Below are 25,647 nucleotides of genomic sequence, written 5' to 3' on the forward strand. Positions count from 1 at the left end.
AACATAACAAACAGAGCTACTCTGGTTAAAGTAAGGATGAGTTCTGGAGCTTCAATCCTTTTCCTTGGCTCCCCAGCGATTTCTCACTTCCTCTCCAGCTGCACACCCCTGGGATCATCTCACCAATTGTTATTCAGGCAGTGGCTGGGAGTAGGGCCCTGGCTTGCAGGTGCCAGCGTGTTATTCACTGATGTCACCACTGCTTTGGGTCCAGGAGAGCACAGGCCAGGCCCGTGAAAGTACAGAGTATGCTGCTGGGCTTATTTCCGGCCCCTTCAGGAGGGGAACTCCCACATAGTTTTGGTTTTTGATACCTGCAGTAGCCCTTGGCATATGACCCCCTGAGGAAGCTGGTTGATTCCCCAGGCCTCTTTCAGCTTTTTCTGTGGATTCCAGATCTTCCTCCACTTACAGTGGGATTACGTCCCAGTAAACCCCTTCATTGTAAATTGAAAATGCGTTTAATACACTTAACCTACTGAACGTCGTAGCTTAGCCTCGCCTACCTTAAACATGCTCAGACGCTTAGACATTAGCCAACAGCTGGGCAAAATCATCTAACACAAAGCCTATTTGATAATTAACTGTTGACTATCTCATCTAATTGATTGAATAGTGTACTGAAAGTGAAAAACCAAACGGTCGTCTGGGTGCAGAATGGTTGTAATTGTATCAGTTGTTGACTCTCGTGATTGTGTGGCTGACCGGGAACTGCCCTGGCCAGCATCGTGAGAGAGGATCGGGCTGCGTATTGTTAGCCTGGGAGAAGATTAAAATCTAAAATTCAAAGCATGGTTTCTATTGAGTGTATCACTTTTGCATCATGGTAGAATCAAAAAAAATCTTAAACCATTGTAAGTCAGTGACCCTCTGTATCTGGTTCAAGATGCTGCTTTGTACTTGCTCAAATAGAGCATTTGCTTCCTGGTATGAAAGTTCTACTAACTGCTTGCCTGTGTAGTTAAAGATCCTCTGAGTGGGTTCTCTTCCTAGGGCTGCTCGATTGTCAGGTTTGCGTGGCTCACACTGAAACCTTCAGGAATGAGCTGCCCCTGAGCTGGGTCCACATGGTCTCCCCTGCATGGAGGGGGCTGATTTTCCAGGTGGCAAAGGACAGCTTCTTGTCTCCAGATATTTTCATCTCACCACCCATTCCCATCCCTTGCTCCTGAAACGTCTTCCTGCATAAAATAGGAGCCAGCTGAGTGGCCAGAAGCGATACCCCACCAACTCAGTGAGGAGCCAGAAGCCGCAGCTGGGGTGTTGAGTCACAAGTAGGCAAGTGGCAACTAGATACAGTGACCTGGGCGAAGGATGAGCTGGTTTTGCCTCGGTTTACAGATGGGAAAGTGGGCCCAGGGTGTAGGTGACTGGCCTAAGCTCACGCAGCTGCTTCACGGAAGAGCCAGGTTTGGGAAGGAGCCCAGTGTTTTTCTGCTGTATTCACCACCTTGTCGAACTCGAGGCCTCGCTGGCCTTGACTCTCTGTCTCACGCCTCTGGAGGTGAGCTGGTTCGGAATGCTTGGAAGTGATGCGCATGGAGGCTGCCCAGCCTTTGCAGCAGGAGGAATGCGGCTCATCCTCCACCCTCCTCTCCCAATCCTGTGTCTGTCGTGTGTTGACTCTGTTTCTCTCAGAAGCTGTCTTGGAGACGCCATTAGCATCTCCGGAGAGCCAAGGTGGAAGCTGGCACCTCTGGGGAAGGGGACATGACCTGGGGTGCGGCAGTGGCTTTAGGGGGCAGCCTGTAGCCAGGTCTCTCCTGCCTGGCTGACACCGAGAATAGCCAGCCTGGCCGCTGGTGGGAACAGGGCCTGAGGGGGGTTGGGTCCAGGCTGTCAGTTGTCCACAGTGTTTGCCTAGAGGGATGCTAAGATAAGCCTTTTCTACATTCTGACTTTTACTTCATGGGTTGTTTTTCTCTCTCTATTTGCCTCAAAGTTTGAAACAAATTGAGAGCACTAGCTTGGCCTTTAAAATTTGAATGTGTTACTGAATTCTTTTCTAAAAATGGGAGCGGGGGCAGGAGGCATCTTTGCAAATCATCTTCCTAGGACTTAGAGCATCTTATCTAACAACTGGTCCCATGACTTAAAAATACGATATATGGGAATACAGTAGCGCTTTTTTAATTTTAAGGAAAAACAATCTCTAGTAAATATTAATGTAACAGACTTCTTTTATAAGATAGTGCATGTGAAGAGGCAAATTTGAAAACAGAGCAAAGCTTATGGTGCTGGTGTTTGTGCCACACGGGGTTATGATTTGGAGTCATGCTTTATCCTGCTGCCCGCCTGCACCCACAGGAGTTAATGTTAGTGTTTCGAAACTGAACAGATGTTTCACTTGTTTACCTGTGGGGTGTTTTCTAATCCGGTATCAAGTTTGCTGCCCCCATTGAAATATGGACACTCTGCCTGGGTCATGATATGCAGGTGGAGGCCTGGGAATGAGGGTGCTGGGCTGGCAGGACTGGGCAAGTTTTCTGTGCGTGGATCAACAGTTTGTGTGAGGCTCAGGGCCTTGTCAGTAGGTGGAGCTATGAAGCACTGTTTTTTGGTTCCAAAAAAAGTGAGTGCTTTAACTGCCCACCCTCCCCAGCAAATCCTGCTGTCACCTAGAATTTAGGGGACTAGGTACACCTTTACATATTGGTGTCACTGAATTATCCTCTGTACGTCTTGACTCAGTCTAACACTGTGATAAGCTGTAACAGCTCTTCATCTATGGTAGTAAGAACAAACAAAATCAGTCTCAGTAGTACTAATATAAATGTCTGATGGCAGGGGAATGGAGTGGTTGGGATGACTTATCAGCTGAACAAAAGACCACGGAGCCACTGAAACATAAGTGTGCAGTCGTGCTAATCCGTGGGAATGGAAATGATCAATGAGAAGAGGATACAAAATAGATGAACATGCAATTGCAGCTTTATAAAAAAAAATCAAGTGAAATGAAAAGATGGAAATAGTTTACTATTTGTGGGTTCTAAATTTTCCTGTAAAGTTGCTCAAATTTTTTAAAAATTGAAGTAACATGACTGATTTTCTTTCACTGCCCCAGTTGGCCTGAAGACTTGTGCTGAGTAGTTCTGAGAGTTGACCAAGTAGCACAAAGCAGGGGGCTCCCTGACCTGCCAGATGACCGGGCTGAGTCATACTTGGGGAAATTTTAAAATGCAGATTCCCCCAGGTTCCACCCCAGCACCGGCCTAGTGAGGAGAGTTCTGTATTTCATGGACTCTCAAACGCCAGCAATTGTAAGACACACCTTTATTTTGTAAACCAGTAAGAAAAATGTGCCAATTGGAACTATGAAAACGCCTATCGTTTAGACTTTGTATTTATTGAAAGTCTAAAAGACTTCTTTATGCAGATTTTCATCATATCACACTTAATTCATACACAAAAAGGAAAATGTGAGAGACACTCCTAAAACTTCATTGTGATTCCGACGTTCTGCACTACATTTTGACCCAGAGTTGTCCTTGTCCGTGTTTTCCCAAGCAATGTCATCCTCTGCGCTGCGGTGAGCACTGGTGATGCAGTACTTCTGAAAAGCATATTCTTCTGCCGGCCCCAGAATCTTACTCTAAGCTGCTGATACTCATTCTACAAGATCTGACGCTGGGCTTTATTGACCTTACCAGGAGTCAGGCAATGACACCCACATGACAACTGCCACCTCCTGAAGGTGATTATGAGATGCATGAGCTTACACGTGTGAGAACAGGAGCATCTTAGCTTCTGTGCAGTATGGTCCTTTGAAGGAGCCAGCGCTCTGCTTGGATGTCTCAGTCAGACCCAGTGCTTAGTAGTCTGATTACGTCACGTTACATCTTGAATAAGGCTTCGTGACATCCAGTTAGCGGGGATGGATTCCGTTATTGGGCTACTTTGAAAAAAATAAACAGACCTCACTGCTGTAATGCATCAAACACGAATTTGTAGTCTTGGTGTTAGGGGTGAAGGACGTGTTCATACTTTGTGCATATGGTACATAGGCACTGTAATTACAGTTAATGTTGTCTTTGGAAACTGGTGTCATGTCAGTATACCTTTATAGTGTTTCATATTCGATTTCTGAAAAGAATTGTATGATTTGCTAGATTCCCAAATGACAGGTGGCTACACAAGGAAGCAGACTGCCTGGTTGGTCCTGACCGTGCACAGGACGTAGCATTCTTGCAAATGCTCAGCATTTGGGAAAGCTCCTAGTGAAGATCTTGTCCCTCCCAGAGCGACTGGGAAGCTTTTGTGGATGGGGACTCGCCTCGGGTCTCAGCCACGGGCTTCACCCAGGCCGGCCTGAACTAGGGGGAGAGAGGAGCCATTGTCTCCACTTTCTAAAGATTCCAGCCTATGGCCTGTTGTGACTTGATTTTTTTTTTTTTAGGGGTGGGGCAGGAAGTGGTGGTTCCTAGCATCTGACAACTGTGAGCTCTTTTCTTCCACAGTCTTGACAGACATGTCTACTGTCATAGCAACGTTGGCGTCAGGAGGAAGGGGCCATGGGTCAGTGATACCCAGAGCCATAGGGAGGGCTGGTTGTAAGAAATCGGTCTTCCAGCTCATTTCATCTTCATTGAGGTTTCCAGGGATGGGGAAGATTGGTGACAGAAGGAAATGTGATAGGGCACTAGTCTTTCTGATGTCAGAATACCCAGGATGGTCAGGCTAGGAACAGATGTGTTATCCGTACCAAAGTAATTTAAAAGAATTTCCTAGAATGTCTGCATTAAAAAGAGCAGCAACTATGGTGTGGCGAGGGCAGACAGCATTTAAAGTGTACGTGACAGAGTTAAAACCCCAGCAGAGCTCATCTAAACTTCATTTCCACAAAAGGCTAAGGCTTTCCCACGTCTTGCCTGAGCCCTTCCTCACGATGGACCATACACCTGTGGGGTGGGAGCTGGCCTGTTGCTTTGTCTTTGACACTCAGAGCCTGGCTCCCATCAGCTGTCTTCCTTGTGCTTTACATGCCCCGCGAATGTTTCACGAACTGCCTTAGGCTATGATGGTGGCGGTCTGTTTAGTGAAGAAAGGTCCTTTCTAGTTAGCATCTTTTTGGAATCAGGGATTGGAATCTGTTCATGTAGATTATATGTTTCTCCTGATAGGCTGAGTAGTTGGGAAACAGTGTGACATTAACACCAGTTAAACCAGCCAGCAGGGAAGGATTCTTTTTGAGAAAAACAAGCCTCTGAATTCCACAAACTCCTGGACTGAGATATTGAATGCAGGGGTGAGAACACACCTGAGACACGGTAAGTGCAAATCACCTTTTTTTCCTATGGTAGTGACACAGGAGAAAGGGAGCACTTTTGCCCGTTTTTCACATCCCCACAACTGCCGAGCAGCCTTAGGTATATAGTTCAGACCACCAGCCTAACCTGAGCATATCATGGAAAACCCCCCAGCATTCTCTACATGATTGTGTTCCCCTAGTATTTCTCTCCAGCCTGTCCTAACTGGCTCACAGCTGCCCTTGGATCTCATCGCTGAATCCTCCCAAAAGCATTTTTAATGTGCATCCTGCCTGAAAATATAGTCTGAAACGTCTTGGACCTCTTTAATCCAGTAATGAGCTTCATTGGTTGGTGACTGGAAAACCTCCTCAAGGCTTCATCCTGCAGCCCTGGATTGCTCCCTTCTCCATTAACAGTTGGGGCTCCAGCTCCAGCAGCCCTTTCCTTCCTGATGCGGCTACACACGGAGGCCATCGGTGAGAACAGGATCTGTCGCCAAGACTGCCCAGAGAATTAGCCTGTCATTCGACAGTTTCTGCGAGCGCAGTGCCCTCAGAAAAAGCAGCCTGGCTGTCAGTATTTAAAGTCTCTGTAGCTTCCAACCTCCGATCAGACCACAGGTGGGAAATCGAGAACAGAAGGTGAGAAAACAGATTTCACTTTCACATGATTATTCTTGTTTATTGAGGTCTGTTTATTCTCAACGGGTGCTTTTTCCTCCAAGTAAATAGAGCAGGCGTAAATATCTATAATGAATAAATTTATTGTCTTACAAAAATCATTGTCTAGAAATATGGGAATACAAGAAAAGATATTTGCAGTCAGGTGTCTGGTGGTCAACAGCCAGTACAATTCATAAAGGGGGAAAATCAAAGATTCCAAACCCACATGACAAATTCTTCCTAACAGATGTTAAAGCTTTTAACCCAAAAGGTTTGTGTTTTCAAGCATGTTGCAGAGGATCAAGGATTTATAATTAACACTGATTCATTGTCACTGAATGTTTATAATACCACTTTGACTAGAGAGGTACATGATATATGAAGCAGTCAAAACTTAATACATTAGATTGTTACAGAGGCAAATAATATATTTAACATTGTCTTAGTACTGTAGTGTCTAAGGCACTTTCTGTAATGTCAGTTTGATTAACTATCAACCGAAAACAGAATGCTAAGTGTTCACTGTAACACTGTCCCAAGGGGGAGGGGAAAGGAGAAATGAAAAAGGAGTCACATCCACTGGCATGTCAACATTCAGGCAGGTGGCATCTGTTCTCGAGGTTCTGTCAACCTCACCAACAAACTTGGAACAAGTCTCAGACACAAAACCAATATTCCCATTTTGGGCTCAAAGCAGCGGCTGAATTTGCAAGGTCAGCATGAGAGCCTGGCTGGCGAGGGAGGGTATTCCCCGAGCTTCTGCTCAGGGGCCTGCAGCTGCTCGCTCCAGAAGCGAGGAGCACACTGGGGAAGCCGGGGCCTCAGGAGGCCATCCTGAAGTCACTGTGATGGCTGCCCCCGGGGCCTCAGCTGGGTGGTGGCCACCGTTCTTCCTATGCACAGACTGGGCCGAGGACAGTTCACGTGAAGAGATACGGGCACACCACGACTCGAGGGAGGTGGGCATGGCCACCCCACACGGATGCCGCTTCCCCCCATCCAACCCACCCCTCCTAATCTCTCCAAAGCCCCTTTCACAGTTTGCTCACTGAAATAGTGTTGATCATTATTTGAAGGAAATGAGAGCTACAAGTGCAGTTTAGGTTCCACGACGTTCTAAGAGACTTGACGTGGCTGAGGAGGCAGGGGCCACATGAACACAGAACTAAGGTAGCTGTCCGTACGACAGAGCATGCAGAGTGACTGGGCAGCAACCCCGGGGCTGCCCCAGCGACCGGCAACGGGGTCTAGAGTTTGTCTGAAAAAGGGTTCTCTTCTTAACATGTATTATAAAATGGTCTCTTGATGGATATATGGAAAATAGACGCAATGATGAGACGATCTGTTTAATATGTGTAGGTTTTGTGTATATATATATAAAAAGGGGAGCAATTGTACCTAAATCTGAAGCAGGAGACAGTCGTGTAGGCTGCAAGTCCTTAAGACACAGTTGATCTCTCAGGAAGGAGTCGTGCAGTTCGCCAGTCCCCCAGATCTGCAGGGGGCCCCCGAGGCCGGGGCGCTGGGTGACTTCCTGCATGTCCCTCGGTATCGCCTCCCCCGGCTTCCTTGGATCTACTCAGACTGGGGTGGCTGCGTCTCATTGACGTCACTGGTCTTACTTTCTGTGTCGTCATCCGACAGCTCCAGGGAAGTGCCCTCAATGTGCAGCTGGCGCCGGCCAGATCGGCTGGCGGAGAAGCTGATGGGGCCTCCTCGCCTGGAGAGCACAGAAAACGTGTGGGCACGACCGCAACAGCACGTGGCTGGCAAGTTGTTCAACCACCTGACGACTCAACTTCCAGCCCTCCCTCAAGACGCACCAGCTGGGGGGGTGGGCAGCTCAGGAACGGCTCCGCGCTTTCCCACCTCGCCCACAGCCGCCTGCGGAACATCATCCGGGTAGGGCCCCGGAGCGCTGGCGGGGGGGTGGGGTGGGGGCTGGACTCAGCTCCCCGTTCTGTGATGGACACAGTGAGGAACGTGCCACCTGCTCACCACGGGCCAGCCTCTCCCCAAAGGGTGGAGAGTAAATGCTCTATCTAGGCTTTGTGGGCCACCTAAGGTCGCTGTGGCATATTCTTATCTGTTTTGTCTTTTTACAGCCTTCATAAATGTGAACACCATTCTTAGCTCCCTGGCTGTACAGGAGAGCAGGGCACAGACAGGATCTGGCCCATAGGCCACAGTTTGCCAACACCTGTGCTAAGCTGTCCTTCTGGGGGAGAAGGTGTAGCCTTGGCTCCCCGTGTTCTGCCCTCACCCGGGACATGGACAGACACCTGGGCTGGCTCTCAAGCCTCGAGCCGTGTATTCGCACAGCCCGCTAGTAAACGCGGAGCAAATGAGTGGGCCTGTTGCTCCTCCATCCTCGAGGACTACTGACTGTCAGGGATCCTGAACGGGTAAACAGGCAAGAACGAAGAGCTGGACGGGAGCCCGAGAAACCACTGCACCCGGAGCCCGCGGACGCAGCTGTCTGCAGGCTCTGCGTGTGACCTCGCGGAGGCCCGGGGCGCTCACCTCAGCCGGTTCTTCAGCGTGCTGACCTCGCGGCTCAGGCCCTCGTTGGCCTCGGTGGCGTCATCCAGTTCCCGCTGGAGTTTGCGCCGAGACGCGTTGGCACGTGTAGCTTCTTCCTCTGCTTCCTCCAGCTGCCGTTTGAGCTGCTTCATCCTGGCGTTGGCTTTCTCCATCTCGGGGAAGTCACACGAACCAAGTCACACCAAACCGGTGAATCCAAATCCGGCATCGCTGCATCCTGAGTGTGTCACCATGGGCCCCTGCCCTGCCAGCCACGCGAGTGCACACACGAGTGTACCCACACATGGCGGGCATATACACGTGCGAGTGCGCTGACACGCGAGACTGGGGCCTGGCCCAAGGCCTGTTGACCAGCCTGCCGTTCTCAGCGAAACCATGTCTATGCAGCAAATTATGCTAAAGGAAACTTAAAAAAAAACTTAAAACCCGCTTTTCATCCCTGAGTTTTCTGCAGAAAAATGACAGTTTAGTAGTATCTTCACACGAGTGCCCTATGGGATTGTGAAAGGGAAGGGCTAGTCCCGCAAGACACAGAACAGCCAACAGTGTGGACAGTCTCCAACCCCAGGAAATGCTCCATTCATTTTACACCTCTTTGCAACACGGGTGTGTCGACATTCTGTTTGATTCAAGTACAAAGCCACTCTGGAAGACCTGACACGAGAACTCAGCCTGCCCACTGGATCCCTCATTCCTGAGCCACAGAGACTGGCCAGTGCCCTGCGGGTCCAGCTCACACCCACCCAGAACTGCCCTCGGTGTTGCCAGGCCCTGAGCGTGGGGGTGAGAAGGGAAGGCCAGGCTGGGTGCCCGACTGGAGCAGGGGAGGAGGATCTGGGCCAAAGGCAGTGGATCCTCAGCTCCACCCACGGCAGCAAGTCTCAGAGAGGACTGAGCACCAGAGGAGGACACAGCCCCCACCCAGGTTTTAGCCAGTGCAGACCTGACCACAGTCCGAAGCCCTATCAGCACGTGCCCTTGGCACTGAGAAAACAGATGCCTGGACGCAGACAAGGAGGACCACTCGGGTCCCACGTGCAGTACATTTGCTTTCTCTTCGCTTTCCATTCAACATCTCCTGTATCCACCCCTCCATCCGGCCAATATTCAGTGACTGCCAGCTGTGCCCAGAACTATTCTAGGCATTCAAGAGATGACAGTGGGTGGAACGGGCAGAAATCTCTGTACTCCTGTAGCGTCCATTCTAGTGGAGGAAACATGGTAACTTTAAGGTCAGTCCAGGCCTCACACTTCAAAGCTTCCTGACGTACTCTCGCCCACCCCTTCCTTGTATCTGGGGCACTTGGGGGGACTCATGGGGCAGGGCCAGGTCCTAATCACCTCTGTATCCCCCAGCACCTGGGAGTGAGTGGCAGGAACAAGGAACAGCACATGTTTGTTGAAACGTTAGAATTAAGAGTTTCAAATAGCTCTTCCTCATTCAGCTAGTCAAATGGTAACACGGCTGGTTTTGCATCCGTCTCCTTGCTACAGCATTTAGAGTGGAAGATGTGTTCCCCCTACCCCGCCTTCTCCCCTTACCTGTTCTTTATACTGATCGGCATGGCGGCGTTCATCCTCAACCTGCATGAAGATTTCCTTCAGCTTCTTCTCGGTACGACGGACTAGTTTGTTGGCGGCTGCTCTTTCCCTATGAAAATGAAAATGATCAACACGTTAGTTTTCCCAATTCTTGAATATTTTTTTTAAGTCCTTTTCTCTGGAAGATGGCATATGTTAGAGTGCTTTCTGGGACCTCTGTATCATCGTGATCAATATGGCCCAGAAACTTTTCCCTTCTGGTCAAACTATGGATTACCTTTAATGTATTCTAATGCTGACAGGTAGAAAAACTGCATTATTCCTTCACACACAGATGTTAATCACTTTATTTAGTGATCTACCAAAGATCAAATGTTACATACAAGCTACCTGTCACTTATTTGAGTGTAGAGTTTTTGAAGACAAAAACCTTAGTTGGTTCCTCTAATCCCCTAACTTTTCAGCCTGGAAAACAAAACAAAGACTCAATTTATTAGGCGATTGTCTCAATTTAAAACTTACTGGCTACGTACGAAGATGCTAGAGCAGCTGACACTGAAACAACGCCCCCAACCCTCCACGCTTCATGTAGGAGTCAAAGCACCATGTTTCTAGACAGGCCTCCACTGTCCCACATGAAGCAGAGGTAGCTTATTTGGAGGACTCCACTGAAAACAAAAAGTTCTTTTGTTCCTCCACAAATGTTATGCAAAAAGGATAGTGATGGAGTCAGCTGAAAGGGCGAGTCATGTTAATTACAACCAACGGCAAACAAACCCTTAACTGTTAGAGTTGAGTGCAGGGGCAAGTCTGGGATGCTGGTTGGAGAGGATGTCAGGCTCTGAGCACAGACCCTGCATTTCTGGGCCCCAAGCTCCCCGACAGGAGGGTGAGCGGAAGGGCTGCTCTAGTTCTGGTAGTCTGTGATTGTATTCTAATAGATTTGTAAATGCCTGTAAATGCCTGCCAAAAGCTGTATTGTGCAACTCCTCATAAATTTCAGAACGGTTTACGACAACCGTCTTTTTGTCATATTACATTTCTTCTCTGCCAACAAATTGTAGCATTTCACGTGATGCCACCAACTCGGGCAACCGACTTTGGGTAGGGATGTAAACTATGGCAGCAGGAAGTCACGGGGCACAGTGTGATGGGAAGAGCTGACAGGTGAGCCCAGCGTGCCCCGAGGGCTCACACCACCTTCTCTCTGGTTACATGTGTTCTTGTCATTCTTCCCCTGCCAAGGGAGCTCCCATGGGACAAGGGGCATGTCTGTGTCATCTCCGACTCACAGGCTAAACCTGGACCTGGTCTGTAGCAGAGACGCTGTGAAAACCTTTCTTTGGTTTACGGCAGCAAAAACCTCTTACTTGGCCTCCTGCTCAAGCTGCTCCTCCAACTGCCCAATCTTGGCTTCCAGGGCCGAGATGGTGGCCTTGAACTTGGACTTGACAGCGCCCTCCAGCTCCTGCAGCTTGGCCTTCAGCTCCTTGTTCTGCCGCTCCAGCTGCTGGCGCGCATTGTCGCTCTTCTGGGCGGCGCTGCGCTCGGCCGCCAGCTCTGCGTTCAGCGTGTCCACCTGGAGAGGAGATGGGTCAGTCATGCGGGGGACGGCGCAGCCCTTCCTGGGGCGGCCGCCGCGTGCCCACCTGCAGCGTGGTCTTGCGGAAGCGGTCGTTGAGCAACTCCATGTTGCTCTGCTCCTCTTCAAGCTCCTCCTCCAGCTGCGCTATCCGTGCCTCCAGACGCCGCTTCTCATCCAGCAGCGCAGACCTGCCAGGCGAGGAGGCGACAGCTCAGACCCGTCTCCACGACACGGGAAACTCCCAGAGGGCGCCTCCACCCACCCTGCTGCTAGAAGCCGAGCGGCATTCTTGACGTTTCCCTTTCCTCTGTTCCCACCCCGATCCGCCATGCCTAGCTGGTTACGCTTCCAAACACACCACCCACTGCTCTCCATCCCCAGGCCTACCACCCGGGCCAGGCCCACCATCTCTCGTCTGGGCCGCTGTGTAGCCTTCCCGCTGACCGCCCTGCTGCCCTCCCTGCTCCAGCTCTTCTCAGCAGCCAGCGTCAGCTTTAAAAGTGCAAAACGTCCTGGCATTCCCTAGCTTTTCTAGTGCACTGAGATCAAATGCCAGGTCCAAATGATGGCGTGCTAGAAAATGACCATGATGAATACTCAGTACAGTAATTAAATGGAGAAAGCAACCTCTTAATTGGAAAAAAAAAGAAAAAAAAAAAAAAAGGACTTTTAATGAAAAATGCATCCAGGGTAAGGTAAGTCTAAGGAATGTGCTTGTCAAACCTAATGAATCTGAAAGTGAGGACTTGCATTGCAAGGCTGGGCACCCTATGGAAACCAGCTTGGTTCTGAATGTCTTTCCTGCACACCTGTGTGGGCATGACTGGCACAGGGAGGTGTGACCTGCCAGGGTCATGCAGCCGGCCAGGGGCCGTGGCAGCCCAGAGGCTCAGCATCTCGTGCTCATCTTTCCAGACTTGGAACAGATGAGCAAACCAACTACTGACTCCTAGATGCCAGACGACCCCCATGGCTGTCTCAGTGCCATGGGCATGCCCCAGGGGAATGGGCCAGCGCCCACGAGGATGGGGGGCCACCACCGATTGTGAGATGCCCGCCCCTTCCCACCTGCTGCCAGGAGACTCACTTGCCAGAGGCGCTGTTGGCGATCTCATCCGCCAGCTCATCTCTCTCCTGCTCGGCGTGTCGGCGGGCTCGCTCAGATGAGGCAAGTTCCTGAATAAGTTGAGACCGTGATTGAAGCTCTGGCTGTTAACAGTTTCCTCAAGTGTGAAATCCGACACTGCCTGTAGCTGCTGCCACCTTGCTCAAGGCGCTAAGTGCGCCTCCAATTGCAGTCAGATTTGAGAAATCACCCATCAACTTCTCTGACATTAGCCAGGTAGAACGGTGTCAAAGTATGACCACTTTGTCTGCCCAACTGAAGCAGTAAGATGGCCCAGTACCATATTAAACATGGATAGTGAAATTACACTAGGCTACAAAGATACTAAAATATATTTATCTGGTCTTAGAGAAATTTCAAGGGCAGATATATTTTTTTAAACAAATGGATGAATAAGTAAACAAACAAACCTCCTGCAGTTGAAGGATTTCTGCTTCCAGACTCTTCAGTTTCTTTTCACTCTCTTTGGACTGAGCAAAAATCTCATCCCGGGATGCACGAGCTTCTTCTAATTCACGTTGGTAGTCCTTCATCTGAGCCTAAGATTAAATAGGAAGAAAGTTTTAGGGTAATGTCCATTCTTAGTTTTTAAACATATATTTTTCTCCAGATTATAATATATGCATTTATTGTAAATATAAAAGTATGTGGAAGTGACAGAAATAAGACAAGAAAACATTCAGGCCAATATCCCTTATGAATACAGATGTAAAAATCCTCAACAAAATAGTAACCAACTGAATCCATCAACATATTAAAAGAATTATACATTGTGTATATTTATACACCATTATACCCCACCATCCAAGTGGGATTTATCTGAGGAATGCAATGTTGATTTGATATCCCAAAATGAATTAACATAACTGTATGATCATCTCAATAAATGCAGAAGCAGCATTTGACAAAATCTAATACCTTTTCAATATAAAAACACTCAATAAACTGAAGGAAACTCTGATAAAGGGCATCAGTGAAAAACTAACAGCTAATATCATACTTAATGGTCAAAGACTGAATGCCTTTCTCTAAGATAAGCAATGAGACAGGGATGCCTGACCTCGCCCCTTCTGTGTAGCATTGTAATGGAGATCCTAGGCAAAGCAGTTAGGCCAAGACAAAGAAAGAAGAGACATTCAGATTGGAAAAGAAGAAATAAAACTAGCTCAATTTGCAGACGATATAACCTTATATATTGAAAATCTTAAGGAATCCACTAAAAAACGATTAGAACTAATAAACGAGTTCAGTGAGGCTGCAGCATACAGGATCGATATATAGTCAGCTCTCCGTATCTGTGAGTTCCACATCTGTGGATTCAACCAGCAGTGGATCAAAAATATTCAGGGGAAAAAAATTCTCAGAAAGTTCCTAAAAGCAAAACTTGAATTTGCCACATGGGCAGCTATTTATATATCGTTCACCTTGTATTAGGTAGTATTATAAGTAATCTAGAGACGATTTAAAGTATACAAGAGGATATGAATAGGTTATATGCAAATAATACACCATTTTAGCAGGGTACTTAGGATGGGAAGGAGAGACCTTTTTTTCTTTTCCCCCCCTTATTTTGGCTGTGCTGCACGGCATGTGGGATCTTAGTTCCCTGACCAGGGATCGAACCTGTGCCCCCTGCAGTGGAAGCACGGATGCCAGGGAAGTCCCAATACACCACTTTACATCAGGGACTTGAGCATCTGAGGATTTTGGTATCCATGGAGTAGGGGGGCCCTGGAACCAATCCCCCTCGGATACCAAAGGACAACTGTACAAAAATCAATTATATTTCTATATACTAACTATAAACATTCTAAATATTAACAAAGCAATTACACTTAGTGTCAAAAAGGATAAAATTTAGCTAAAGTATAAGACTTGTACACCAGAAACTATAAAATAAAGCATTGTTAAAAAAAAGAATAGCGATTAAAAAAAAAAAAAAAAAAAGAATAGCGAAATAAATGGAATGATAGCCATGTACTGTTAAGATGGCAATACTCTCCAAGTTGATCTTCCAAGTCAACACAATATAAGAATCCAAGTGGGGGGCTTTGGGGGTTGGGGGGGGAGGCAGAAATTGACAAGTTGATCCTAAATGGAATTGCAAGGAACCCAGAATACAGTCATGAAAAAGAAGAACAATGTTGGAGAAGTCAACAGAGCTACAGAGCTACAGTAATCAAGACTGTGTGGTACTGGTGGAAGGACAGACATAGAGATCAATGGAATAGAACTGAGAGTCCAGAAATAAACACAAGTCTCTGGTCAGCTGATTTTTGACAAGACTGCCAAGACAATTCAAGGGGGGAAAGACTAGTCTTTTTAACAAATGGTGCTGGGACAACTGGATATCCATCTCCGAAAGAATGAAATTGGGTTCATGTATCAAACCATATAACAAAAATTAACCCAAAATGGATTTAGAAAAAGAGCTAAAAATATAAAACTCTTAGGAGAAAACATAGGACTGAATCTTCAGGACCTTGGATTAGGCAGTGGTTTCACAGACGTAACAAAAAAAGAAAAGAAAAGATAAATTGGACTCCATCAAAATTAAAAACTTTTGTGCTGTAAACAATACCATTGAGGGAGTGAATAGATAATCTAGACAATGAAAGAAAATATTTGGAAACTGTGTATCTCCTAGGAAACATCCAGAATATATACAGAAATGTTACAACTCAATTACTGAAGACAACTCAAAAGCTTAGCAGAGGACTGAAAGACATTTTTTTCCCACATATGATATTGGCTAATAAGCACATGTAAAGCTTTTCAACATTTGTCATTAGGGAAATGCAAATCAAAACCACAATGAGGGACTTTACTGGTGGTGCAGTGGTTAAGAATCCACCTGCTAGGGCAGGGGACACGGGTTCGAGCCCTGGTCCGGGAAGACCCCACATGCTGTGGAGCAACTAAGTCCATGTGCCCCAACTACTGAGCTTGCACTCTAGAGCCCGTGAGCCACAACTACTGAGCCCTTGTGCCACAACTACTGAAGCCCGCGCACCTAGAGCCTGTGCTCCACAACAGAGAAGGCACCGCAATGAGAAGCCCGCGCACTGCAATGAAGAGTAGCCCCCGCTCGCCGCAACTAGAGAAAGCCCGTGCGCAGCAACGAGGACCCAACACAGCCAAAGATAAATAAATAAATTTATAAAAAAAAAAAAAACCACAATGAGATACCACTTCATACCCACTGGGATGGCTATAATTAAAAGATAGACAATAGCAACTGTTGGTGAGGATGTAGAGAAACTGGAATCCTCATACATAGCTGGTAGGAATGTAAAATGTTGCTGTGGAAAGAATGGGCAGTTCTCAAAGTTAAACAGAATTACCGTATAACCTAGCAAAACACACATCCACACAAATATATGTGAATGTTCATAGCAGCAGTATTCATAGTAGCTAAAAAGTCAAAGTAACTCAAACGCCAACTGATGAATGGATTAATAAAAAAATATGGTATGTCCAAACGATGGAATATTATTTGGTAATAAAAAGAATGAAGTACTTATTTATGCTACAACATGGTGAACCTTGAAAACATGCTAAGTGAAAGAAGCTGGTCACAAAAAGCCACATATTGTAGGATTCCATTTATATGACATGTCCAGCATAGGCAAATCTATAGAGACAGAAAGTAGATTAGTGGTTGATCAATGCTGGATGTGGCAGAGATAGTGTGGAGTCACAGCTAATGGGCACAGGGTCTCTTTTAGAGGGAACCAAACTGTCCAAAATGAGATAGTGGGTGATGCTCGCACAGCCCCTATGAATATTCTAAAAAACAGCAAAACACTTTAAATGGGTAAATTGAATGGTGTGTGAATTGTATCTCCATAAAGCTGTTAAAGTCATAGTAATATAATTTATATTCTTTGTAATTAGCTGGTCAAAGTAAAAACCTTTGTATTTAGCGTTTTAAAAAAGTGTAAGGAAGCAAATAAGTTACTCATGAAACTATTATCCAGAGATGACTTTTCCTTCTAAACGTTTTTTCTAAATGTGTATATCTACATGTCTATGTATCTTCCTCTGTCACTGCATACATATCCCCATCATTTGAATGGCTGGCTGTCCACCTACATTTAGGTTATTTCCATTTTTGCCATCATAAATAACACTTCAGCTACATACATACAAAAGTGATGATTCAATCAGGCGGAAAGGCTCACTAAAGCTCACGGCGCCAGCGGAGGGAAGTCGACACTACTCTCCTCTCGGTGGCTTAGTGGCTGCATGTTTAGTTGAGCATCAGAGGCTGTTCAGAGCCCCAAAAGCTCACCCTGCTGGTGACTCCACCCCGATCAGTCCAAGTTGGGCAAGCACTGGCCCACTGTAGACACTAGAGCTGCACACGTGCCATCTTTATGGCCTGTGGCCCCAACCCACAGCCGAGGCTGACGGCTGCACTGTGCTCTCTGCAGGGGTGACCTGGCAACCCTGAGCCTGTGGGCAAGATGGCAGGCTGGGTGCTGCCCAGAGCCCTTCTCCCCAGCTTCACGGGCCATGTCGCGCTCGATCTAAGTAGGGCCAGATGACACCTACCACCACCAAAGACTGACGGCTGGCCGCACTTACCTGAAGTTTGCGGAGCTGCTTGATCACTTCATCCCTAGCTTTGTTTGCAGCCTCGATCTGCGCTTCCAGGTCCTTCAGGTCTATTTCCATTTTCTTCTTTGAAGCCACAGCAAGGGCCCGCTGTTTCCGCTCATCCTCCAGCTCAGCCTCCAGCTCCCGCACCTGATGGACAGCATCGGGTTACGCTGGTCAGACCCGGTGCCCCACCCAGAGAACCAGCACATGAGGGCTCGGGTTACTCTGGAGAGGTGCCGTCTGCCACTGGGCAGTTATGACTGTTATTAGCAGTTAATTTGTACAGAGAGATCTTTAACCACCACCACTGGTACAAACCATTTCCACTGACCACAGCAAAGGCACGTAAGGAGGCAGAGCTCATGGTCTCAGTGATGCAACGAGACTGGCCCATGTGCCCGGAGCAGAGGTCTCGGGCCAGCACCTTGCGGGTGGGGCCAGCACCCCGTGGGCAAGCCAGCCAGGATGCAGACCCTCCAGCCCCAGTCAGGCCTTCAGGTGACACACCCTGCTAAGTCCATTCTGAATTCCCGACCCACAGAAACTCAGTTAATGTGTGTTGTTTTAAGTCACTAAGTTTGAGGTAATTTGTTATCTAGCAATAAATGACTAATAAAATATTAGTGGACTGCAAATAACAAAGCAAAATTAAATATATCTCAGATCCAAGACTTGATACCATGAACTCCAAGGGACTGAGAAAATATCCAAAATTAATTTTTAAAGTAAACTTTTAAATTAGAAGTTTAACATGCACTCAGGAAAGTATATAAATCATAAGTGCCCAAGCAACTTCTTAAAATAAAAAAAATGTAAATACCTAGAGTTTTCCCTTTAAAGAGTGGCTTAATGAGGACGTGTGATCTGACCTTCGGAATACTCTGAATCACCTTGTCAGGTACATACTGATTCTTCCCTTTATCGATACTCATAAGACTCACAGAACTTGAACCTGACTACATATCCCTGGAGATTCCACTAAGGGCTTTTCAGTGGATATCCTGGCTTGTAAGTAGCAGTGATATTATCTGAGAAACAGGAAATCAAAACCAGTTGTATTACACTTTAAAGAATTATCAAATGACCAAATAAATTTCCTCCAGCTAATATGTTCCAATGTGAATGAATAAAATATTGACCCAAAACTGGGCTTTGAGAACAAACCGGTCCCTGTCCCGGGGGCCGCTCTTCCGTGACCCACCTGTTTAACGAGGAGCCGCTTCTTCTCCTCGTTCTGCTCATCTCTGGCCTGCAAGTCCCTCTCGAACTGGGCCTTCATGGCCTGCATGTTGACCTCCAGGCGAAGCTTGGCGTCTTCTGTAGCCTGAAGCTCATCTTCCAGCTCTTCCAGCTGGGTCCTCATTTCCTCCACCTGCTGCTCTAGGGCCCGTTTGGATTTTTCAAGTTCATGAACCTAGACCACAGGAAGCACAGGGAGGGGATGACCCTTGGTGGAGGGACAAGCGAGGACAGCAGTTCCTGTTTTATAGGCACCCCTCCCCCACATGCATCCTTCCCTCCCACTGCAGCTGCGCTAGTCCTCATTTCAGAGCGCGCCACCTGAATGACAGGCCTGATTTCTTCATTCACATGTGCTCTAGAGTCGATCAGTTACTCTCCCATGACCTTGAAGCCAGAGAGATCTTTAAAAGCAGTGAACAATAAAAAAGAGCATGGTGTCAGGGGAATCGCCTGTTGATTGGCCATTGGCCTGAGGTCTGTGTCTAACATAGTACATCCCTCTTGCTGTGGAAAAGGTCATTTGTACTGAAAATGCACATGTGGAGACTTACATACTAGGTGTGTGAGGCCCGCAAAGCAGGGTACAGTGAAAAAGAGGTTTGACCTTTCTCTGCGCAAAGATCCCCACCACACGTGTTTACTGAGTTCTCGGTGCCAAGCGCCGTGCTGGGTGCTCCCCCTTCGCGTCCCCTCTGACCCTGGAGACAATCCTGGGGCAGGTGCGCAGGTGCTATTATGATGTGCCCCTCTGGGGTTCACTGCCACGGCAGTGCTCACGCGGGCAGGAGAAGCCTTACAGCGTGAGGAGGGCCTGTGTCTCTTAGTGTCCGGCACTTCACAGGCACAAAGGAAATGCTTGTGGAATGAATGTGGGACTGTCGTTTGTTCTAAAGAAAACTAATATGGAACAAGAAAATGGAATCAGTGGTGGAATTCTCTCTCTACATTTTACTATGTAATCCTGGCCATTTCTACTCTAGGAGGCCTCTTCTTGTCCACGGGGCCGGTCCCCAGGCTGTAGGAGACTCAGCAGGAAGGTAGGACAGTCCTTCCTCCCTTATGATGTGGCCAGAGAGGCCGTGTCCCAGGAAAAGGAGCTTTTATCTTTAGAGAGGACTTTATGCTTTTCAGGGCACAGCTGCAGCAGCTTCATGAAACAGGCAAGTATCACGTCCATTTGACAGAAGAGGAAACTTAGGCTTAGACAGGTTAAATGGGAGCTTGGGGGAGAGTCAAGCCCTGAACCTGTTCTGACCCCCAGGCCTGGGTCCCGTCACTATCCTCAACACCTCGTACACTAGGGGAGGGAGGGAGGGTAAATAAAAATCACAGCAGCTCTTGGGGAAGGCGTGTGCAGTGGGAGGACAAGGGGGTCCCACCTGGCTCCTCCTCTCCAGCTTCCCCACTCGGTGCAGGAGACAGATCCCACTACCCTCAATCTGAGGGGACTTCAGGTACTTGCGTTTGATAACCACCTGAGACTCAGGAACAGAGAAACCCTTCATTAAAAGGACCCCTGCCAGGATGCAGCTTAGGGCGGGGAGGGCCCGTGAAAGCGACAAGAACTCCCCGCCTGGCTTTGGCACAGGTAACCGAGAACAGACTGCAGAAAACCTGATGGCTTATCCTGGGAGTCTTTAACCCCCTATTTATATACCGGCCAAGACACTCCCAGTCCGCTTCGCTGTAGGGCTGGGCCTTCCCAGAGCCGCCTGCCTGCCCTGAGGGCACCGGTTCCCCGGGACACTCACGTTCTTGCCCACGTCGTCCTTGGAGCTCATCAGGTCCTCCATGTCGGCCCGCAGCTGCTTGTTCTGCCGCTCAGACTCTTCCTTGGCCTCCAGGGCCTCCTCAAGGGCGCGGGCCAGGGACAGGGCTTTGGTTTCCTTCTCTCTGGCCTCTGCTTCGGCCCGGTCTCGCTCTTCCGCGTAGCGGGCAGAGACGTTCTTCTCTTCTGCTAACAGCTACACGGGATGGCGTTGGGAAACAGCAAAAATCGATTTCAGAAGCAACACAGACTCCTCTCATTTGCTACGTGCCTGAATTACTGCTAAGAATATCAGGGGTGTTCTCCCGTCTCCTTCTTTATGCTGGTCTGCTTTTTCCAATTTTGCTATAAATATATATTGCTCTTAAATAAGAAAGGATTTTTTTAAGCCGAAATGACAAAGGCGAGGGCTTTGCCAGGAGGAAACACGTGTGGCGCTGGCCCTGGAGCCCAGGGGTGGGGAGCGCTGGGCACCCACCTGATCGAACTTCTTCTGCTTCTTCTCCAAGTTGGAGACGATCTGGCGCTGGTGGTCCAGGTCCACCAGCAGGTCATCGAGCTCCTGCTGCAGGCGGTTCTTGGTCTTCTCCAGTTTGTCGTAGGCCAGGGCCTTCTCCTCCAGGCGCTGGCTCAATGCTTCCACGTCTTTAAGGAGCTTCTTCTTGGCTTCTTCCAAACTTTCAATTGTCCCCAGGTCATCATCTACTTTCTTCTTGGTATCTGTCAACTGAGGGAAAAAAGATCACTATTAAAGAACTCAACTGGATTTCACACTTGAGGAATAAAGATAAAACTTGTTTTCAATATTCTGTCAGAAGAAATAATATGAAGCAATACTATGTGTTTCTGAGCAAATGAATCTTAGACCATAAATTTCTTCACTGATCATCTATAAAAGGATGACTGGATTGGAATTTACATAGTTGACACAGTCCGAGGGTCTTTACTTTGCTCCCAACAAGACCCAATTAACTGTCCCAAATGGAGTTGAAACCACCCAGCAGGGCAGGGACGTTAGCTGCTAAACACACACGTTGAGGCCACACAGCGTCCCAAGTGGATCACGCACCTGGGCCTGCAGGGCCAGCACCTGCTTTTCCAGGTTCTTCCTGGCCTCCTCCTCCTCCTCCTGCTGCTCCTGAAGGCTGTTCTTCTCCTCCTCCAGCTGCCGGATCCGACTGCTCAGGTTCAGTTTCTGGCGTGTCTCTTCCTGAAGAAGCTCCTGTTTATTTTTATAAACGGTCAGTACTTAGGTTATAGTAATCACCCAAACCACAATGCCTCTGCTAAAAAAAACAGAGTCTCAGTGTGTGAGAAATACCCAGTGATGTTAACAAACAAGTGATTTTAAAACACACCTGATCATTTAACAAGTGCCCTTAATACAATATTGCTTTAAAGTTGTTCACGAGGGAATTCCCTGGCAGTCCAATGGTTAGGACTCCACGCTTTCACTGCTGAGGGCGCAGGTTCAATCCCTGGTCAGGGAACCAAGATCCCGCAAGCCATGCAGTGTGGCCAAAAAAACCAAAAACAAACTTGTTCACGAGCAATGGCAGCGTCACCCCCCAGGGGCCCAGGCCAGGGACCTGCGAGCTTCCCTTTCCCACATCTTTTATCACTCCTGGAATCCTTTCCTGTTTCTCTCAGGTCAGCGTTAATGAACAAAAACCATGAGAAAATGTCTAAAATGGCCAGCAACGCACGAATGTATAACAGGACCGCTGCCTGGTGAACCACACCCCAGGCAGCGCCCGGCCAGACAGCAAGAGCTGCCTCCCAGGCACCCACATGCCTGCCAGACACAGGAACCGCAGGCTCTAGATATGAGCTCAAAGGTGAGTTCCTGAGCATCAGGGCTGGTTTTGGTGCAAGATGGTTGAAAATAAACGTAGAGCAGAATGGCTTCCCTGGTGGCGCAGTGGTTAAGAATCCGCCTGCCCATGCAGGGGACACGGGTTCGAGCCCTGCTCCGGGAAGATCCCACATGCCACGGAGCAACTAAGCCCGTGCGCCACAACTACTGAGCCTGCGCTCTAGAGCCCGCGAGACACAACTACTGAAGCCCGCGCGCCTAGAGCCCATGCTCTGCAGCAAGAGAAGCCACCGCAATGAGAAGCCCGCGCACCGCAACGAAGAGTAGCCCCCGCTCGCCGCAACTAGAGAAAGCCCGCGCGCAGCAACAAAGACCCAACACGGCCAAAAATAAATAAATAAATAAATTTATATAAAGAAAAAAAAGTAGAGCAGAAGATCAGAGGTGATAAGAGGGCAGTTCTGGGAATAGCATGTTTCACCAACTTACAGATCACAGAAACAGCAAAGTTACTATTAACGCCCCACCCCTGGGGGAATACCTGTGTGTCCTGGAGTTGAGACTCAAGACCAGCTGCGTCCTTGGCAAACTTAATACCCTTTTTCTCTGCTTCTTCTAGAAGAGTTGAGACATTATCCAATTCATTCTGCAAGGAGGAGTGAAAGGTTATGACTCACTTCAGCAGTAGGCAGAGAGAAACGAGTGGTGGCTCTGGACCCTAAATGCACACGAAGCGAACATGTCGCGGGGAGGAGGGGCCGGCCTCAGCTACGGAGGGCTCACCGCCGAGAGTCTACCGCCAACACGAGCAGGCCCGGAGCCGGCCACCGCAGACAGCCTCCCCTACCACCCGGCCAGGGACGCTTCGGACGGCACAGCCCGCGCGTGGAGGGCGTTCTCCTAACTGGCTTGCTCTCTTGTGATTCAGCGTCAAGAGACAAAAATTATACCAAAGCCTCTGAAAGAGTGGCTGCTTTCCTATGTGAGGAGGCTCAAGACTAGCAGGTGGTTTATTTTAACCCTTTTTCACACGAAGATGCACCGTCCATATGCTGGGGGGAGGTGGGTAGGGGGCGCAAGTATTCATTTTCTTAGAGAACTTGAAAACTTTATCACACAGATTCAAAGAAGTTTAAATTCTAAGAGTCACAGCCCACAGTTCTTTTTAAGCTGAAAGAAAATCTGGTATGATATATTTATCATGAATATGTAGCCATTTCTTATGGTCGGATTTTATGAATAACGTGGTAAAACATTTTTTTCTTTTTCGTGTTTAATTAACGATAGCTCTAAAATACCTCCCCCCCCAGAAACCCCCGTGGCGTAAGACCTTCTGTGTTTTTTGTGGGGCCAGTGGGTCTTCGACAAGAGGGACAGGAGTCGCTCTTCGTCCTAGTCTGTCCTCTAGTCACGTGAGCAAAGGCAAGGCACACGGAGGACGTTTCTATACTTGAAACTCAAGCTGATGGCGTTTCTGTTTATCCTCATTTTAGCAACGCCGTTCAGAGATCCCCCGCTTCATCAGTCTTGGCAGCAGTGGGGCGGGGAGGGCTGTGGACTCAGCAGAGCCCAGAGGCAGGCGAGCTTCTCACGTCCTCGTCCACCAGACTCACCCGGGGGGCGCTGTGAGCTTCAAGTGGGAGGACAACACAAGGAGCCTCATGTGGACCTGGGGCAGCCCGGGCGCCCCCAGTGTCAGTCCCCTCCCCCCCAACCCCGCCAGACACTGGGGGCGACGTCAAGGCTGTCCAGGCCTACCTGTAACTTGTTCGCTTTCTCGGCCAGTTCCACCCTGAGTCTGTCTCCTTCCGAGACCTTGGCGTGGAGCTCCTGGACCTGGGCGTCCAGCTTCTTCCTCTTGTGCTCAGACTCGGCCTTGACCTGCTGCAGCACCTTCACCTCGCATGCCAGCTCCTTGTTGTCTGTCTCCAGGCCCTGCTTGTTCTTCTCCAGATTTGCTTTGAACTAGGAGAGAGGAGGGAAAAAGAGTTCACTAGCAGTTTTACAACAGAGGACACAAAGGGCATGGCTTTGGGATCCAGAGAACTGTGCTGACACGGAGTGAGGCTGCAGTCGACATCTGTTGCATAAATGAAGGAAGACACCTGCTGTTCGCGGAGCGTGAAGACTTCTGTGGGTGGAGCACCCCTGTACACACCGCTCAGGGCAGCAGATACAGTCTGGGCGGGGGGGGGGAGCTGACAGCAGTGCGGGGAGCCAGCATGTGAGATACGGAAGCGGGAACGACGTGTGCGGTGCCTGAGGCAGACGGGGGGCAGGAGGGACGGGGCACCTGGAACACTTGAAGGGCCGGGCGACTTCCGGGCAGCAGGTGAGCGAGAGCAGACTTCCAGCTGCTGAAGGTTTAGAGCTAAGTCATCAGGAGGAAGAGGGTTATCGGTGAGAGGAATATGGGATTCTAAAATAACATCAAGGGCGCCTGGCTCTCCCAGGCCAGCAGTGTGCTTTCAGAGAGCAGCCGCCGCGGGGGCATCTGGCCGCCCGCGCTGCCCACCGACGCGTCCTACCCGCTTCGCCTGCTCCAGCTGCTCCGAGAGCTCCTCCAGGGCGGTCGCGTGCCTCTGCCTCATGTCCTGGATCTGAGCCTCGTGGTTCTTCGTTTCCTCCTCAAGAGCCTTCTTCAGCTCTGCCACTTCTTGTTCACGTTTGGTGCTAGAGAAACAATTTTAGAGGAAGAAGCTCAGAATTAGTTGAATGACTAAATTAAATGCACATTTTTAAAGTTCTGCTTATGTTTGAAACATGACATGGATTCCAGGAGGCTGGCGTGTCTGTCATTGTGGTAGCGGGAAACCTTCCAGAACCAGCACGACCCCCATTCCACACGCGACTTACAGTCGAGACACGGTGTAATGTCCCTGAGGGTCTTCGGACGTTCGGGGCAGCCTGGGTGCATCACAGGCCAGGCGCTGCTTAACACAAGATGCCAAAATGCCTGCCACAGCACCAGCTGGCATTTCAATAAAACCGGAAGAGGGTAAATCCCCAAAAGCGCTGGTAAAGGCTCATCAGGCAGGACACTGCACCCCGACAAAAGTGGGGCAGAGCATCAGGTTTAAGCGCACAGCTTAATGCTGAAACCAGTTAAGTAAATACCACTCCTGCTGAGAGCTGCCGTAACACGGAGAGCTTAGAGAGCAGTAACTTTCCAATCATCCTGAAGCACAACTCTGGCAAACTTGCTCTAAAACCCGTAGCCAGTTAGAACAGTGACATATATGCTGATTGCTGTGTGGGCGCACTTTCCTCTCTTTACAAGGAAGCGAAATCTAGGGGCTGCGACCAGCTGCGGCAAAGAGAAAAGGGGCCCAGGTGGCTGCTAGGTCCGGGGTGGCAGGTCACCAGACGAAGGGAGCCACTGGCGTCGCGGTGGCGCAGCCGGGCTCGGCCACACGTTCGCTGGAGGCGAAAGGCGTGCGGGGGTCTGGCCTTGGCCTCTGCCAGCTTCCGTGCAGAGGCGGGGTGGGTGCTGGCGGTGGAGGAGCGG

General features: G+C 48.9%; 2 protein-coding genes across 10 annotated transcripts in view; one reads left to right on the forward strand and one right to left on the reverse strand.

The window, feature by feature from the left end:
• Positions 1-5,160, forward strand: part of NDEL1 (nudE neurodevelopment protein 1 like 1) — a 39,770-nt gene extending 34,610 nt beyond the window's left edge. Inside the window, exon 9 of one of the 2 annotated variants that reach the window (XM_082372905.1) lies at positions 3,508-3,619. In XM_082372905.1, coding sequence (XP_082229031.1) covers positions 3,508-3,604 — 97 coding nt within the window. In that variant the 3' untranslated portion in view covers positions 3,605-3,619. Of the gene's footprint in view, positions 1-3,507; positions 3,620-5,120 lie in introns of those variants that run through there. The other variant, XM_082372911.1, reaches the window with a different exon arrangement.
• An 832-nt stretch (positions 5,161-5,992) lies between these two features.
• MYH10 (myosin heavy chain 10) overlaps positions 5,993-25,647 on the reverse strand; it is a 137,994-nt gene continuing 118,339 nt past the window's right edge. For 6 of the 8 annotated variants that reach the window (XM_082372885.1, XM_082372886.1, XM_082372890.1 and 3 more), the window contains 15 exons: positions 24,668-24,812; positions 23,898-24,104; positions 22,681-22,785; positions 21,393-21,545; positions 20,802-21,050; positions 20,307-20,519; positions 18,515-18,727; positions 17,299-17,460; positions 13,119-13,247; positions 12,670-12,758; positions 11,647-11,770; positions 11,368-11,576; positions 9,998-10,106; positions 8,435-8,607; positions 5,993-7,631 (listed from right to left, as the gene is read on the reverse strand). In XM_082372885.1, coding sequence (XP_082229011.1) covers positions 7,487-7,631; positions 8,435-8,607; positions 9,998-10,106; positions 11,368-11,576; positions 11,647-11,770; positions 12,670-12,758; positions 13,119-13,247; positions 17,299-17,460; positions 18,515-18,727; positions 20,307-20,519; positions 20,802-21,050; positions 21,393-21,545; positions 22,681-22,785; positions 23,898-24,104; positions 24,668-24,812 — 2,425 coding nt within the window. In that variant the 3' untranslated portion in view covers positions 5,993-7,486. The remainder of the gene's footprint in view (positions 7,632-8,434; positions 8,608-9,997; positions 10,107-11,367; positions 11,577-11,646; positions 11,771-12,669; positions 12,759-13,118; positions 13,248-17,298; positions 17,461-18,514; positions 18,728-20,306; positions 20,520-20,801; positions 21,051-21,392; positions 21,546-22,680; positions 22,786-23,897; positions 24,105-24,667; positions 24,813-25,647) is intronic. The other 2 variants (XR_014238589.1, XR_014238590.1) reach the window with 1 other exon arrangement.

Source organism: Balaenoptera borealis (assembly GCF_965194805.1).
Source record: "Balaenoptera borealis genome assembly, chromosome: 20".
Lineage (NCBI taxonomy): Eukaryota > Metazoa > Chordata > Mammalia > Artiodactyla > Balaenopteridae > Balaenoptera > Balaenoptera borealis.